Source organism: Lycorma delicatula, chromosome 5 (assembly GCF_047948215.1).
Source record: "Lycorma delicatula isolate Av1 chromosome 5, ASM4794821v1, whole genome shotgun sequence".
NCBI lineage: Eukaryota > Metazoa > Arthropoda > Insecta > Hemiptera > Fulgoridae > Lycorma > Lycorma delicatula.
In genome coordinates, this window is record NC_134459.1 from 158,302,918 (window position 1) to 158,318,170 (window position 15,253).

General features: G+C 30.6%; 1 protein-coding gene across 1 annotated transcript in view; it reads left to right on the top strand.

The window, feature by feature from the left end:
- The first annotated feature begins 618 nt into the window (after positions 1-618).
- LOC142325527 (insulin-degrading enzyme-like) overlaps positions 619-15,253 on the top strand; it is a 70,937-nt gene continuing 56,302 nt past the window's right edge. The window contains 3 exon segments of the mRNA XM_075367394.1: positions 619-838; positions 9,564-9,733; positions 11,651-11,773. Of these exon segments, the coding sequence (XP_075223509.1) occupies positions 636-838; positions 9,564-9,733; positions 11,651-11,773 (496 nt within the window). The 5' untranslated portion in view covers positions 619-635.

Consider the following 15,253-nt stretch of genomic DNA (forward strand, 5'->3'; position numbering starts at 1 on the left):
TATTCCTATCCTTCCAAATACCAGTCAGTTTTCAAACTGCCTCTTTCACAAAGATAATTCTTCATATTTCAGCTGACAAGGCCTCATATTTATCTATTCTGGATCCTAAATGTATAAAATGGGGTCCACCTCTTCAAAATCACACAGCGCATCACTGACTGGAAGATTGTTAGAATTGTCTACAGTCATAACTTTTGTTTTTGCAATGCTTAATTTCAGCCCTAGTACCTTATTTTCTGGCTGAACATGGTCAAAGATCTCCTACATTTCAACTTCAGACCTGGAAACAGAATAGCGACATCAGGAAACCTTAAGTTGGTTATACGCCAGCCTCCTATTCGTATACTGCCATGCCAGTTTTTCAGGCTGATCTGCATGATATATTTGCCTAAGATCAGAGAAAAAATCCAACTTAATCGTGCATATCATTTCATATTTCTTTCATTTTTATTCTTTTTAACAATTATGTATATTCAGTAGTTAGACATTTTGCTTGGTGTATACTATATCATTAGGTGGTTATAATTCGGTTTATAAGTATACGTAGTATACTTATAAAGATTAAACTGTGATAGATAACATTATTTATTTTTCTTAGATAAGTCTGTGTGATTGAATTTTATTTTGCAGGATTTATGTGTGATCCACCAGACATTCCTGGTTTGGCTCATTTGTTAGAACACATGCTGTTTTTGGGTACCAAAAAATTTCCTAAAGAAAATGAGTATAGTAAATTCTTATCAGAGCATGGTGGTGTAAGCAATGCTTTCACTGGTTTAGATCATACAAATTATTACTTTGATGTTGTACCAGAGCATTTAACGGGTGCTTTAGACAGGTTTGTTAATTCAGCATAAAATAATCAAAAAATTATAAATGTAAATTACAAATTTACATAGTATATCTATAGAAATAAATCTGTTTTAATTTATTGTCTTATGAATTAATTGTATAAATATAATTATATAGGATGATTCACATAGTGTTAAGAGTCCTTAGTTTATTCAACAAGTGAAAATAATGAAAAAAGTTTGTATAAACCTAGATCCGGAAACATTTCATTAGCGAGTTAACAGCTAGTGAAAGATTTCATCCTGAACCCTGGGAAAAGAGTGAAATAAAACTGTACTAAACTTCTAGGAATTTTATGGTTTCTTTAGATTTTTGACCTACCAAATTGACAAGTTCTAGAACATCTCTAGTGTAGTTTTCATTATATCTGTTGAAAACAAAAAAATCTGTTTTCTTGTATTTGTTAATAAAAACTTTGTTAAATGACTATTGTGTAAAATCTATTATTAAAACAATGAATTTTAATTCTGAGAAAATTTATGTAAGATAGCCCAATAAAAAAGAAGTTAAATTTCAAGAAATTGGATTTTATTGTGCTAGCACTTAACTGTATGAAAACTTTTAAATATTATCTAAGATAGAAAATGAAGTTTACATACACTTGATAGAATGTTAAAAAAATAAACTTTACTGATGTTTACAGTAAATTTTCAAAAATTTGTTCTACTTTATTACATTTGGCCACATGCATTCAGATTGTGTGCTTTGGAAGAGAATTTCTTGCTGCAATTCTGTGTGACTTCTGTAATTTATGCAACAGCATCTGTAATATGAGCAACCAACTCATGTATATAAATTTTTCTCTTGTACACATTTTCATCCAACCTCACACGTAAAAATCTAACTGTGTTAAATGATCTTGGTGGCCATGAGTGTGGCTCGCCATAGCCTATCCATTCTCTGGAAATTGCTTATCATTTAATTATGTCGAACCAGCATGTTAGAAGTGGGGAGGCACTTTGTGGTTAGGAATACTTCTGATTCTGCTACAGCAGTTGTAGTTCCATCACACACCCCCCAAGGTAAATACCATGTTAGCATATTTCTGTCTTAAATAAAAAGGCATTGTTGGATTATGCCGCAATTAAAGAAACTTGCACACAAATAAACTATGCTGATTGGACAATTCACAGTAAATTCACAATTGAACAATTTGTAACTCAGAACATGCAATGCATTGATGAGACAACATAAAATTCATTGGCTTGCTGATTTCTGCTTTACAAATTTATATCATAATTTCTCAAATTTTCAATTTGATAGTGATTTTGAGAGATACATTAACTTTGTCTGAATAACATCAGTTACTGGTTTTTTTATTCTATTACCCATGTTATATGAATTTTTTCATTGTTTTTTAATCTCAAAGTACCGGTAACACTATGTGAATCACCTGATACACACTATTGAAATTAATACATAATTTTTAATTTATGAATTGTTTACAAATTTTAGCTCTAACTGTATAAATTGTGTTTTATGGATAAATATATCAGATTCATTATTATGGAATGTAAACATTTTTGAATATTATCAATCGCTGTGTACTCTTTTATGGCTTATTTGTACATTACACTGTAAATAATATAGAATCAAAAAATACATTATCAAGAAGTAATTTCCAAAGAGTTAAGAACATAATGGTGGTATTACTTCTGCTTAGGAATTAATAATAAAAAATTTAAATTTTATACTGCATACAATAATGACTGTATAACGTAATTCAAATCTTATCCAATTTACAAATGTTCACAATAATTATAAAAACAAATGAAATCAACTTACAGATTAACATTTACGAAGTGGCTTGCCAGCATAAGCAAAAAAGCAAAACTTGACTGCTGGCAATGAGTTGTTTGTTATTCTGGTCTTAGTTTGAATGTTTCTAAATTCAGTTCTTACTTATTTATAAAAGGAAGTTAAATTAAAAAACACCGCATTCCTTAATCAATTCCCTAGCATATTTCATGTACATTTTTTTAATAGCTTTATCTATAATTGTTTTATTTATAATTGTAATATTGTTTTGGATCAATATTGGTTCATTTAGTACTAATATAATCAGTTCTAAACTGAACTGAACTGAGTTTAGAACAATGTATTACAGATTCATGTAGAAATAAATATGTAAATACATAATCAGTATGGCTAATGCTAAATTTATTTTTATATTTTTTTATAGGTTTTTTAGCGTAAATTTTTCTGAATATTTTTTAAATTTAAATTCTTTAAATAACTGTGTTGAAGTAAATCTTTGTTTCTTCATAATTGCCTTTACAATGCATTTTTGCTTGATAAACTTGACATTCGTGTATATGTCTATTCCCAGTTCCACCCATGTGATAATAAACATTTATAATACTATTGAATTTGGAAAATTTTCATAACATAGATTTTAGGTTTTATACATGTGAATAGTATTTGTTTTTATCCCATCTTTCATAGATGATAGCTTTAAGGTATTTAGTGTAACTAACATTTTGCAACAAAGGTCATGAGTAATCATTATTACTATTATTATTAAAGCACTGTAAATTCTCATGTAATTTTATAGTTATTTTATTTCTGGTTTTAATATATTAGGCAAGAATGTCAAATTTTTTATATTATTAGCTAAGGACGTTAAACATCTAGCCAGTTAACTGTAAGTATACCCTTTTGTGATTTTTTTCATACATTCCCAATTTGTCTAAGAAAAAATAATTACAGTATCATCTGAGAACACTAAAACTTTTCCGCTTCATGAAGTTCTCCTGAGTAATCTAATCTTGAGTAAGTTATCTGAATAATCTATTCTATTCATGAAAATAATAGGAAAAGTACATAAAAGTATGTCCGAGCATGCAGTTTGCAAGTTACAAATTGCTCTGATTTCAGCTATCCTGGTGAAATGGGGTTGTACTGAAATTTTTACAATGTTAATTAAGGAGTAATCAAATAAAGTAGGTCCCAAGACTGTATCCTCAGTAGCTTTTTGAGAAATCTGGGGTGAAAACTGATTAAGAGGGTAAAAAACCCTGTTCGTTAGAACAGGGTTTTTTACCCTTAAAAACCCTGTTCGTTAGGCGTACAATAAATTTGTTTGTAATAACACATAAAATTTTTAAACTAAATTTATAGAGAATTTAATTCTGAAAAAAATAGTGTTAAAAAAAATTAAAATTTTATTTAGAAACTATAAACTGTTAATTCCTAAGTGTATTCATTATAATACCAATATATTATAAATGTTCAATAATGGGTCCAACATTTTAACACATTTCTTGGCACACTTCTGTCTGCTTTTGTTTTTTTTAATTCTTCAGGGCTGTCCTTAAGTTGCTCAGCTGCATCCATAATGCAGACAATTCCTTAAGAGAATTTATTTTTGTTTTGTATATAATATTTTTCATCTATTCCCAGTCGCATAAATTGAAAGGTGTTAAATCAGGCAATCTTGGTGGCTAGAAATGTGACTTCCACGACAGATTCATTGTGACAGATGATTTAGATGTGTCTTCATGCTGAAAGTATGCTTTGCGTTTAGCACTAGAGGAACATCTTCAAGCGGCCAGGTAATAATATGAGGTCGCATCATAGATTGATGCTAAATCTGTGTTGAATTGCCTTCCACTGTTTCATGAGAATTTACTTCTGTCCCTGTTTGCTCATTACATAAGTTGTTGTCATCTCAAGTTAAATTTGCCTCATCTGTAAACAAAACATACTTGTAGAGTTGTCAATTTGTATTCCATGATTGCAGAAATAAGCGAAGCAGACTTGTTTCCTGGGTGTAGATGTTTCAACTGACTGTTTATGATAAGGATAAAACTTTTTTTTTAAGTGTCGTGAAGAAAGAAGTTCTGTACTTATGCCTGGACTGTGCTGATCTGCATTGGTAATAAATAATTTCATCAATAAAAAGTTGTGTTGGACAGATTGTATATAGCTGGTGTAATAGGTAGTGAACCTATTTCCTGAAGACTGTAAAAAGTCCTGCTAATTGTTTTGGGATCTGGAATCCTGTGATTTGAAAGAAAAATATTTAGTATTTTACTGCAACAATGTAGCATTACCATTAGACACGCCCAAAATGAATACCAAATCAGTGTATTCCTCTGTTGTAAATGAGTATGGCATTACTTTAATGGCAAACTGATCACATATTTACTGAAATTCACAGAAAATCTTCACCGACAACAGCACTGTATCTTACAGAATCATTTAAAGACCAATACAGATTGCACATTGTTGGATCAGCTGTTATTTTATTGCCAACTTTGAAATAATTTTTCAATTAATTAAAAATAATCTTTATAATTTTATTTTTATTTTACAATTGTTCCCATTTTTTTAAAAATAAACAGTGTATTTTGTTTTTTCAATTTTTTTTGTTTACATTATGTACTCTGAAATATATTAATGGTACAGTTTCTAAATAAAATTTGTAACTTTTCTTTTATTTTATTAAACTTCTTTTACACAATTTTATTCAGAATTAAATTATCTCTAAAGTTTAGTTTATTCATGCTTTTTTTTAACAGTTCTTAAAAAAGTTCATAAAAAACAGGGTTTTTTTTACCCCAAATTATTTTTCACCACAGATTTCTCAAAAACTACTATGGATATAGTTCTGGGATCTGTTTTAATAAATTTTCCTGGTCAAAAGCCATCAGAAATAACTAATTCTGCCACTTAATGTTCTAAAAGTTTACTATGATCTCATTTCACTGTGGTAACTGAAATCCATTTTGCTTTGATTTCACTAGCCATAACTCACAAATGAAGAATTTTAGAATATGTAGTAATATGAACTTAGGAAAGTCACAGATCATCATGATACTCTGTATATCCAGTCTCAACATACAATAAGATTATCACATACAGTAAGAATAAAGCAGGTGACTGATAATAGTACCTTGTGGGAGGCCATAGTTAGTTAAATTTTTATTTCATGAAAGTTTCATTCTTTAAAATTTGTGACCAGTTCCTGAATAATCTTCAAATAATTTATTCAAAATTCCTATTTCAATTTTTGCTAATTTAAAATTTTGTGAGGTACAGTATCACATGCTGTAACAATGTTTGGAAAAAATAAAAATTTATTTGTGAACATTTAGATAACAGAACTGTTAACTCTTCCTTTGTGTGCTTGAAAGTCACATTGATTAGGTTTCAATTACTTTATGTTTAAATGAATATTTCACTATTCCAAATTTTATTACTTTTCCTGTCGTTACTGTCACCTTTCTTTATAAGGGGTTTTAATTTAGCTATTTTAAAATTCTTTGGTTATATCCGTTCTTCAAAACATTTATTTATTATGAATGATAGAATTTAGAGATTTTGCTACTGTTTTTATTATATTACTGTTAAGTCCATCCAAATGTAGGCTTGAATATGTTACAAGGTTTTTAATTTCATTCCAACTTCTTTATGGTTTGTGGGTTTATATAAGAAAGAATCATAGGCTCAAGCCCCCTGGCCTTTATATTTATAATTATCTCATCAATATAAAATGGTTATAACCTCTATAAATAAATTTTTTGTTCTTATCGTTTCTTTTAGATTCATTATCTCTTTCATTTATTGTCTATCTATGATTTTGTTAATACTGTTCCATATTAATTTACTATTATTTTTGCTTGATTATTTTATTTCTATAGTATTGTTGTTCAACTACAAATAAATTAACTATAACATAGTATAATACTCAACTAGGCAGAGAAAAAAGATGTCACTGGAAAATGGCCTGCCTAAAAGAGAATAAATGAAGGTGGACAGAGACTCATCAATCTCTGCAAAACCACAACCTAATCTTGAAATCCACATATTTTAAAGAAAACCTCAAAACCTGGACTATACTAAAAGACAAATACCATCACAAAGAGATCTACAACATAAAAATCCTCCAATGAGTAGACACAGGCTTAGATCACTACGTAGTCAAAAGTAAAATTAAATTAACTCCCCAAAGGAAGCAACAAAACAAGGCCCTCAAATTAAAAGACAAATAGAAGACCTAGAATTTGAAGACTTAGTCAACAACCTCAAACAAATCACAGAAGAATTGGCCTAAATAAAATCCTATAAATAGCATTGGTGGTGGAACAGAAAATATTACGAAACTGTGAAGTGACATCAAGCATGGCTTTGACCAATCCCAAAAATCAGAAACATCCTTCCAAAATCTAGTAAAACAAAGAAAAGAGACCACCTGAACCTAAGTAAAAAGTCAATGCCTGAACCCTAAGGAAAGTAAAATTGTAAAGTAACTCGCAAACTCACAAAATACAAACCTCCAGTCCTACTAATGAAGGATGAAAATCATAATCTTGTCCTTAACAATAAAAAATGTGGAATCCTAGCAAAATATTTCAACAAACTCCTAAATTGCAATGGACCAATAGAACTCCTAAATTTTAACACCAGTGCCCCAGTAACACCACCTTCAGAAAACATCAAACCTTTCACAATGAAAGAAGTCTTCCAAGCACTGGGTGAGATAAAGAATTACAATGTGATAGAAGATCAGACCTTTGTAGAGATCAAGTCACATTTCATCTACAGCTTGTCAACATCTGGATCAAGGAAGAACTATTAGAACACTGGACGACAGTCCTCATTCACCCACTACACAAAAAGTGGACAAAACAGACCCTAATTACTACAGGGGAATTTCATTCCTAGATACAACATCCAAAATTCTTTTAAAAACATCCACAGGATCGGTTTACAATTCTAGAAAGAACTAGAATACCAGGGAGGTTTTAGACTCTGGAGAAGCTATCCAGACCAGGTCATGGAATCCTAAGCTAATAATGGATTAAAACAGAAAATGAGGGAATGGCAAAAAAATGCCCCCAAAAATAAAAATAGGCCAAAAAATCAAAACAAACTTCCTTAGATTTGCTAACAACTTGGCATTGCTAACAAACATTGACAAAATATCATTCAATAAGACAAAAATTATGCCCCAAAAATCAAAAAAACAATTAAAAAGTAAATATAAATTGTAATGCAACTTAAATACCTTTAAACAATTAAATTAACAAGCCAGAAGCCACATAGGCAGCAGAAACACTCTTCCACCTGAATGAATAATCAAAGACCAAAGAACCTGCATCAACAAAAAGTACCAGAAAGATAGGCAGTGGTGGATTATGCCCAACAAAGTCATTTACAGAGTTACCATGCGTAAGAGAAGACTAGGATTCTTTGGACACATCATGATAATGCAATATTAGAGACTTCTGAAATAACTGGTACAGTACAAACTTGACTGAAAAACACAGACAGGATGCAGATTGATAAGATAAGTGAGGATCTGAAGGAAATTTGTTTTACACCAGAAGACACCACAGATAAAATTAAATGAAAAATGTTTGATAATGAATTGACTAAAGTGATATGCTATGTGGTCAAAAAAGATTAAAAAAAAATTGTTGCTTTCTGTTTATAATATTTCTGTATACTATGTATTAACTGCTTATTTGATAATTTGTGTTCATTTTATCTCTTCTAATAATTGAATTATTTAACACTGCTGTAATTAAAAATTTTAATCTGATTTTTTTTTTTTTTTTAAGAGATCTTTTCTACATTGATTCTATAATATTTCAGTTTTTATCAATAATATATATTATATCACCTATAGAAACTGCATAGTGATTGGTGATTAACATCTTAAGAACATTTCTGAAACTATAGTTCTAGGTATGAACATTTTTATAAAAAAAATATGGACAATACAAAACTGATTTTTCTTTTTCTTGCATGAATGAAATAAAGACACTCATTTGAATTCATTATTCAATATTCAAAAACTTTGTTGTTTTGAGATTTGTTCAAATTAACATCTTTATAAACAGGAAATTTTTCCCATAAATTAAAAATCATTTAAACCATTCAGAAATAGATTTTAAGTCAATACTATCTATTAATTGATTATTCATATGATTATCTAGTTTCAGATCAATGCATAAGGAATTAACATCCATTGATATTACATTCAGAGCAATTTAGAAATATCTTTAATATAACATTACTTTAACTACATTTCGTATTCTTATTCATATTTATATACATGTGTACGTAAACATGTATATCCCTTAAGATAACTATGGAATTGAAAGTTAATTTTCCAGTTTTAAAGTTAAATTTAAGTTCAAATTTAAAAATTCCTAAAAGTGATTAGAATAATATTTTGTTAAATAAAAATTTCTGTTAAAAATATCTAAACCTCAGCATCTTACAAGAATAACTGTAGTTTATAATTATTAGATTATAAATTAATAAATTACAAAACTGATTTTGGACATGTTTGTAAAATAACTTTCTTCAGAACTGATGGTATTGTGGAACAAAAAAGTTATTAAATTATATAAAAAAAATAGTTTTTAAAAATTAATATTTACTGATAAACACTGATGTTTGATTGTGATCTGAAAAGTTTATCTTGCGAAATTAAGCAAGCTCTTTGTAAAAATTAATGATTTTTAACAATTTGAAATTAATAATTTAAAACCTAGCTTGGTATTAGCACTAGGTTCTGTGTAACAACTGGTAATAGAAATGGCATTACAAGATTCAAACCAGCCAAAGATAGTTTTATTCCATACTACAGTCAGTGCTTCTGATTTAATTTTTATTTGTAGCCATCATGGACATCAGTGATTTTTGTATTTTATTGATATTGTGTATTTGTTTTATAATAATAAAAAGTTTTTCAGATTTTCACAATTTTTCTTGTGTCCACTTTTCAACGAAGATGCAACAGAGAGAGAAATAAATGCTGTGAATTCAGAACATGAAAAAAATGCTAGTAATGATAATTGGAGACTTGATCAATTAGACAAATCAACTTCTAGGGAAGACCATCCATATAGCCACTTTGGAACAGGTCTGTGTTCTTTATGGTTAATTAGCTTTAGATACAGGATTTTGTTACAGGAGGAGTGGAGGTGTTACTTGAATTTTATGAATGTTTTAGCTTCTTGAACCTTTTTCCAACCTTCAGTTAGGAAACCTCAGCTGTCAGTTCATCAAGCTGCACTAAGAATGGAATGCTGTTCCACTGTAGCCCTGAATTAGATCCTCATGATGACTTACTTGTGTGATTTCTTTTTAACCTATTCTGTGAAGAAGGGAGAATAGAGAGAAAGATAACAATAAGCCTATTCAGAAAAAGGTATCCAGGTGGGAGTTCAAAATTCTGACTGGGTGATTTCCTTAAGAAATATTTAATATGGTAGAGGTATTTAAAAAAAAATTGTAAAAAAAAAAGAATAATTTAAATAGCCATAATCTATTAAATGACTATTCAGTGTTGTCAAATAGCCAGTGCTTGTGTAGCCCAACAGTACATCAATGACAACTTATTCTATTGTTAGAGGCGTTATAAACTTGGACTCATTTGCCCAGATAGAGAGTTAAAATGAGTTGCTATCATTATCTGAATATGAATATTATTTGTTATTCATTTCCTTTCTTCAGCAATGCGGACAAGTGGGTTGATATAAACACAGATATCTCCACTGGAAATTTTAAAATGATATCGAAAAGTAATGAAAATTTGGATTCACTTAAAACTTAAGATGTGTGATCCGTGTGAGTAATATATTTGAAAATATTTTTGTTTAGATAACAAGTTTGCATTCAAACAAATTTGATGCCAATATATTGAAATCAATATGAAATTATGTATTTTTTTATTGCAAGTTAGAACAGAATAATCATACATATTATACAGAATAATTTATGTATGTCATACAGAATAATTGTTGATTTATTTTATAAAAAAAAAAAAGCTAAAAATACAAAGGATATGTTCCAAAACTTAGGTAATAATTCAGTACTGGAAGAATCTGCTGTATGGTTAGTTCTGTATGAGTTAAGTTTTATTACTTTTGATTGTAATTAAGATAAATTTATGGCATTCATAAATATCATAATATTATTAAGGAAAACATGGTCATGAAATTTTTTTTAATTTTCTACTTTATGGATTCATAATTTTATATATTAAATTTGATCTGAACACTGGAATCTTATAGTAGCGTAATTGTATAACTAAGCAACTGATGCTACATTTTGTTTATAGGGCATATTTGAAAGATCTGGTTGTATAAACTGATGATTTATTCTTAATAATTTACATTTTATAGCAAGAAGAATATTTATGAATAAGGCTTATCCTTTGAAATTTAAAAAAAAATAGTAACGGAGAAATGAACAGTAATGTTATTCTTTTACAAATACCTTAAACATGAATCCAGTTTATTGTTGAAGCACTTGGCTTAGTAATTTCTAGTATTATTTCTTAATGCAAGTACTGAATTAAAAATTTATTACTTTTACTCATTTTATATTATTTAAATACCATAACTAAGTATAAAATAACAATTTTTAAAAAAACCCTCATGTTAAAAAAATTAATAATGATAAAATTAAAAATGTTAAAAGTTTGACATTTATGGCTCAAAACCTTCAAGGGAACATGACAAATAATCTGTAGCTGAAAAAGGTACTGAGAAAGTGTTACGGCATTTATCTTCCAGTCACAAAAAGCATTCATGGTATACCTAATTACAGGTAAGTGAAGACTGGGGAGTAAGTTGAAGTACAAGGTGTACCCAGGGCCCTAAAAGCAACATTCACTATACCTTGCTTGTATCTCAAGTGCTTTAAATACCATAAAAAGAGGAAGAGTAATGCGTTAAGAGTATATCTCCTATAACATGAGTTTTACATAATTACTACTTCAACTCAGTAGGTAAAAATTCTGTAATTGTGTAACTTTTTATGTCTGTCATTAAAGGTAACAAAGAAACACTCTGGAATTTACCAAAGAAAAATGAAATAAATGTCAGAGATGAACTAATGGAATTTCATAAAAAATGGTACTCTGCCAACATTATGACTCTGTCTGTGCTAGGAAAAGGTATGAATTGAATTAAATTAAATTAAGGTATAAATTAGATTCTTGGTATGAATTAGATTTCTGCAACAGGTATATACTAAGAAAATGTATATTTTGGATACATTAACTTGTAATATTCACTAATTTTTTAATAATTAGCATGAAGGTGATCAGGAGTGGTGGGCAGTTCTTGTGACTGAACATAAAGATCATAGATGTCAATATTTTCACAAAGTTTAGATGGCGAAGAGGGATTACTGGCATTCCTTTGTGCATGAGCAGGGGAATGACACAAACGATGCAAATTACTTAATGATTTACTGCCTGACAACAGTGAAACTGAAGAAACCACATACCATCTGTGGGTGTGGCGTGAGGTTGCTCATTTTCGCAGGGGTGCAGTGTCCTTGGAGACTACTGATTCTGAAGTGAAGTGTGTCAAGTTTTTTGCAGTTTAGGTAGGGGCAAGGCCCCTAGGCTTAGATGGAATAACGGCAGAGCTGCTTGTTCGCTTAGTTGGGGTTAGTGTGAAAACAACACACATGTTTAACAAATCTGTTTGGACGATACTTCCTGGTATGTTGGAAGAAGGCTATTTATTGTTAAATGTTGTTTTAACAATTTAATTTAGAGGCGACAAGGATCCCGTTATTTTGTCATATAGGCCCTTGACATTGCTGCTGGATACTGGTAAGCAGCAATGGTGACTTCAGAAAAATTTGTGAGATAGAATGGCATGGCAATTAGTAGTTGCGTTTTTAATTTCAGTTCCTTCATGTCATTCCCTCATGTTAGAGTTGAAATAAATCTGTTGTTTTAGAGTTCATTTCCTATAAATGATTGAACAGTTAATGTCCAAGTTTTGCTTCCTTAGATAAGTGGCAGGATGCATTGTTTAAAAATGTTCTTTTTAAGACAAAAGGGGAGTTTTTTCTTGAAAATAAGTCTTGTGAATGCCTTTCACCCAAGCTTAATCATCCAACTTCAATGATTGTATTATCTTCAGTTGGCCAAGGTGTTTGTAATGATCTATCTACCTGTTGAGTTCTTTTTCAAAAACCTGTTGAATGTGACCTGGCTCTTTTCATTCTTAACCATACTAAGGTTCATACTTAGGTCCAAGGATAATCAATCCCCCCCTTAAGGGGAATTCAGTAGCCACCTGCAGTTATTGCATGTGTTTCTTGACAGTTCTCTTTTCAAAAGAACCAAAACTGCTAAGACACACGCAAGAACTGCAGGTGGCTACTGAACTCCCCTTAAGGGGATTAAAAAATTAAGGGATAAGAATGAAAACTGCTATCTGCAAATCAAGGTGGGTTAGAAAAGAGGTATTTATATATATATAGAGTACAGAATAAATAAAGTAGGATGACGTACCTTGACTCACTGGGTAAGTCTGGTGGTGAATGCATCTTTCCAAATCAGCTGATTTGGAATTCGAGAGTTCCAGCGTTCAAGTCCTTGTAAAGCCAGTTATTTTTATACAGATTTGAGTACTAGATTGTGGATACTAGTATTCTTTGGTGGTTGCGTTTCAATTAACCACACATCTCAGGAATGGTCGAACTGAAAAAGAACTTAAAGCTCTTAGGATGGGCATTCATGTGATATCACTTGGCAAGATTTTGTGGCATTAATAGTCGAAGATAACAAAAAATTTATTTGACCTTGAATATATCCAAAAGTGTACTTTTTAAAAATTTGAAAAAGTTTTTGCACATTTTTTGCTTCCTAATGTGTTGTACATGTGGTAAACATTTCATATGGGATTGCATTGTGATCATGGTGAAATAAAATAATGAACTTGTATATGTACTCATCACTTAATTGCAATTTGTATAGCTTTGAAAGATATTTACAGAAGAATTGCATAGTGTACAATTCTTTTTACAACTTCTGCTTTGCATTGTCCACTTCTTGCTTTGAGAGGTTATGAACTCTTCCTGTTGGATTTACTCTGGGGTATACTTTTGAAATAACATCATCCGTATGTACATTAAGAACATCCTCAAGGTCTGGGTAATAGAGAAGGAAGATCAAGGTCCATGTGGACGGATGTAAGAACATCATCTTTACTGTTTGATTTTCCTTATTTGAGTTTAGCCTAACCACCAGTGACCATCATGTATGCAGATCAAGAACCTAAACCATTTCTGTGAATTGAACATCATCCTCAATATTTGTTGAGTTGTTAGAAAATGAAACACCCTCACTTGCACCTGATTCTTGTTCAGTGGGATAAAAGAGTGGAGTTTCTGAGTACCTGGTGTAGTTCTTGCTTGTCATTGTCCTACTCTTCAAAGCCTCTTCTCCTGTATTTTACTGTAATGGAAATGTATAAACGCAGTGGCATCATTTGACTTATTTTCTCGCTCTCATACAGATCAGTTACTTTTTCTGCTGTTTCAAAACTCTAAAATTCTACCAGGTTTAGGATCAGGACATGACATGACACCTTTTCCTTTAACCAGGCTTTTTAGCTTTCCTTGCAGTGTAGTCTGATACTCCAAGTTCATCTTAGTTCAGCTTTTAGGAAACATTGTCAATATTTACATCCTGATGCTCTTATCTGTAGTATTAAAGTTTTTCCTTCAGTTAGTTAATTCCATGGTCAGAGGAGAGGAATAACATCTTGTTCAGAATGTAAATCCATGTTCAGTATTTTGCTTTTGATCACTACTGCTGTTTTCTTAAGCTTTTCCTGAGAGTATTTTCTCTCACATAGTCGTTTTTTCTGAATAGGTGATTCATTTAAAACAATCACACTTTTGTTCAGAGCATTTACAGTGTCATCTTTTTCTGGAAACACAAAGGATCTAACTGTTCAAATTCATCAAAAATAGATTCTTCAACTGTTTGTGGCAAGTATCACAAATCTTTTAACCTTGTTTTAGAAAAATGAATGTTTGCATAAAGTTCTTGTTTACACTTCTCAGGTTTTCTTACAGGAATTATGACTTAATTTTTCAAATGGATTATACAAACCTTGATGGTACGACATTGCCCTTCTTTAAATTTCCTACACCATTCCCATACATTAACTTCACTCTATACTAGGCTAGTATAGAGTTTTCACCCTATACTAGGCTCATTCTGCAGTGGATTTCAGCAGCACTGCATCCTTCTGCTTGCAGAAAACTAACACACACAAATCACGCTGGGTGGGGGCATTGATCATAACGCTTCTGTTCAATTTGCCCATAGCTCTGCTCAGACTGATGTAATGATAGTCTGACTTAATGTCTGTACAGAGTACAGACGTTGATGGTTCCATGCTGGGTGCTGTATTCTGGTCCAAGGCTGTGAGAATTATTTCACTTTATAGATATGATCAATACTCTTGGTAAATACACCACTAAACCTTCTATTCCAAGAGATGATCCAGAATGAATATTACTTTACTTGTCTCAACAGAATAAAACATATACATTCTTTTTTTGGCATTACGAGTGCATGTCATATATGCTGTTCTTCTGCCTCAAGTGACCCAGTCTGGAA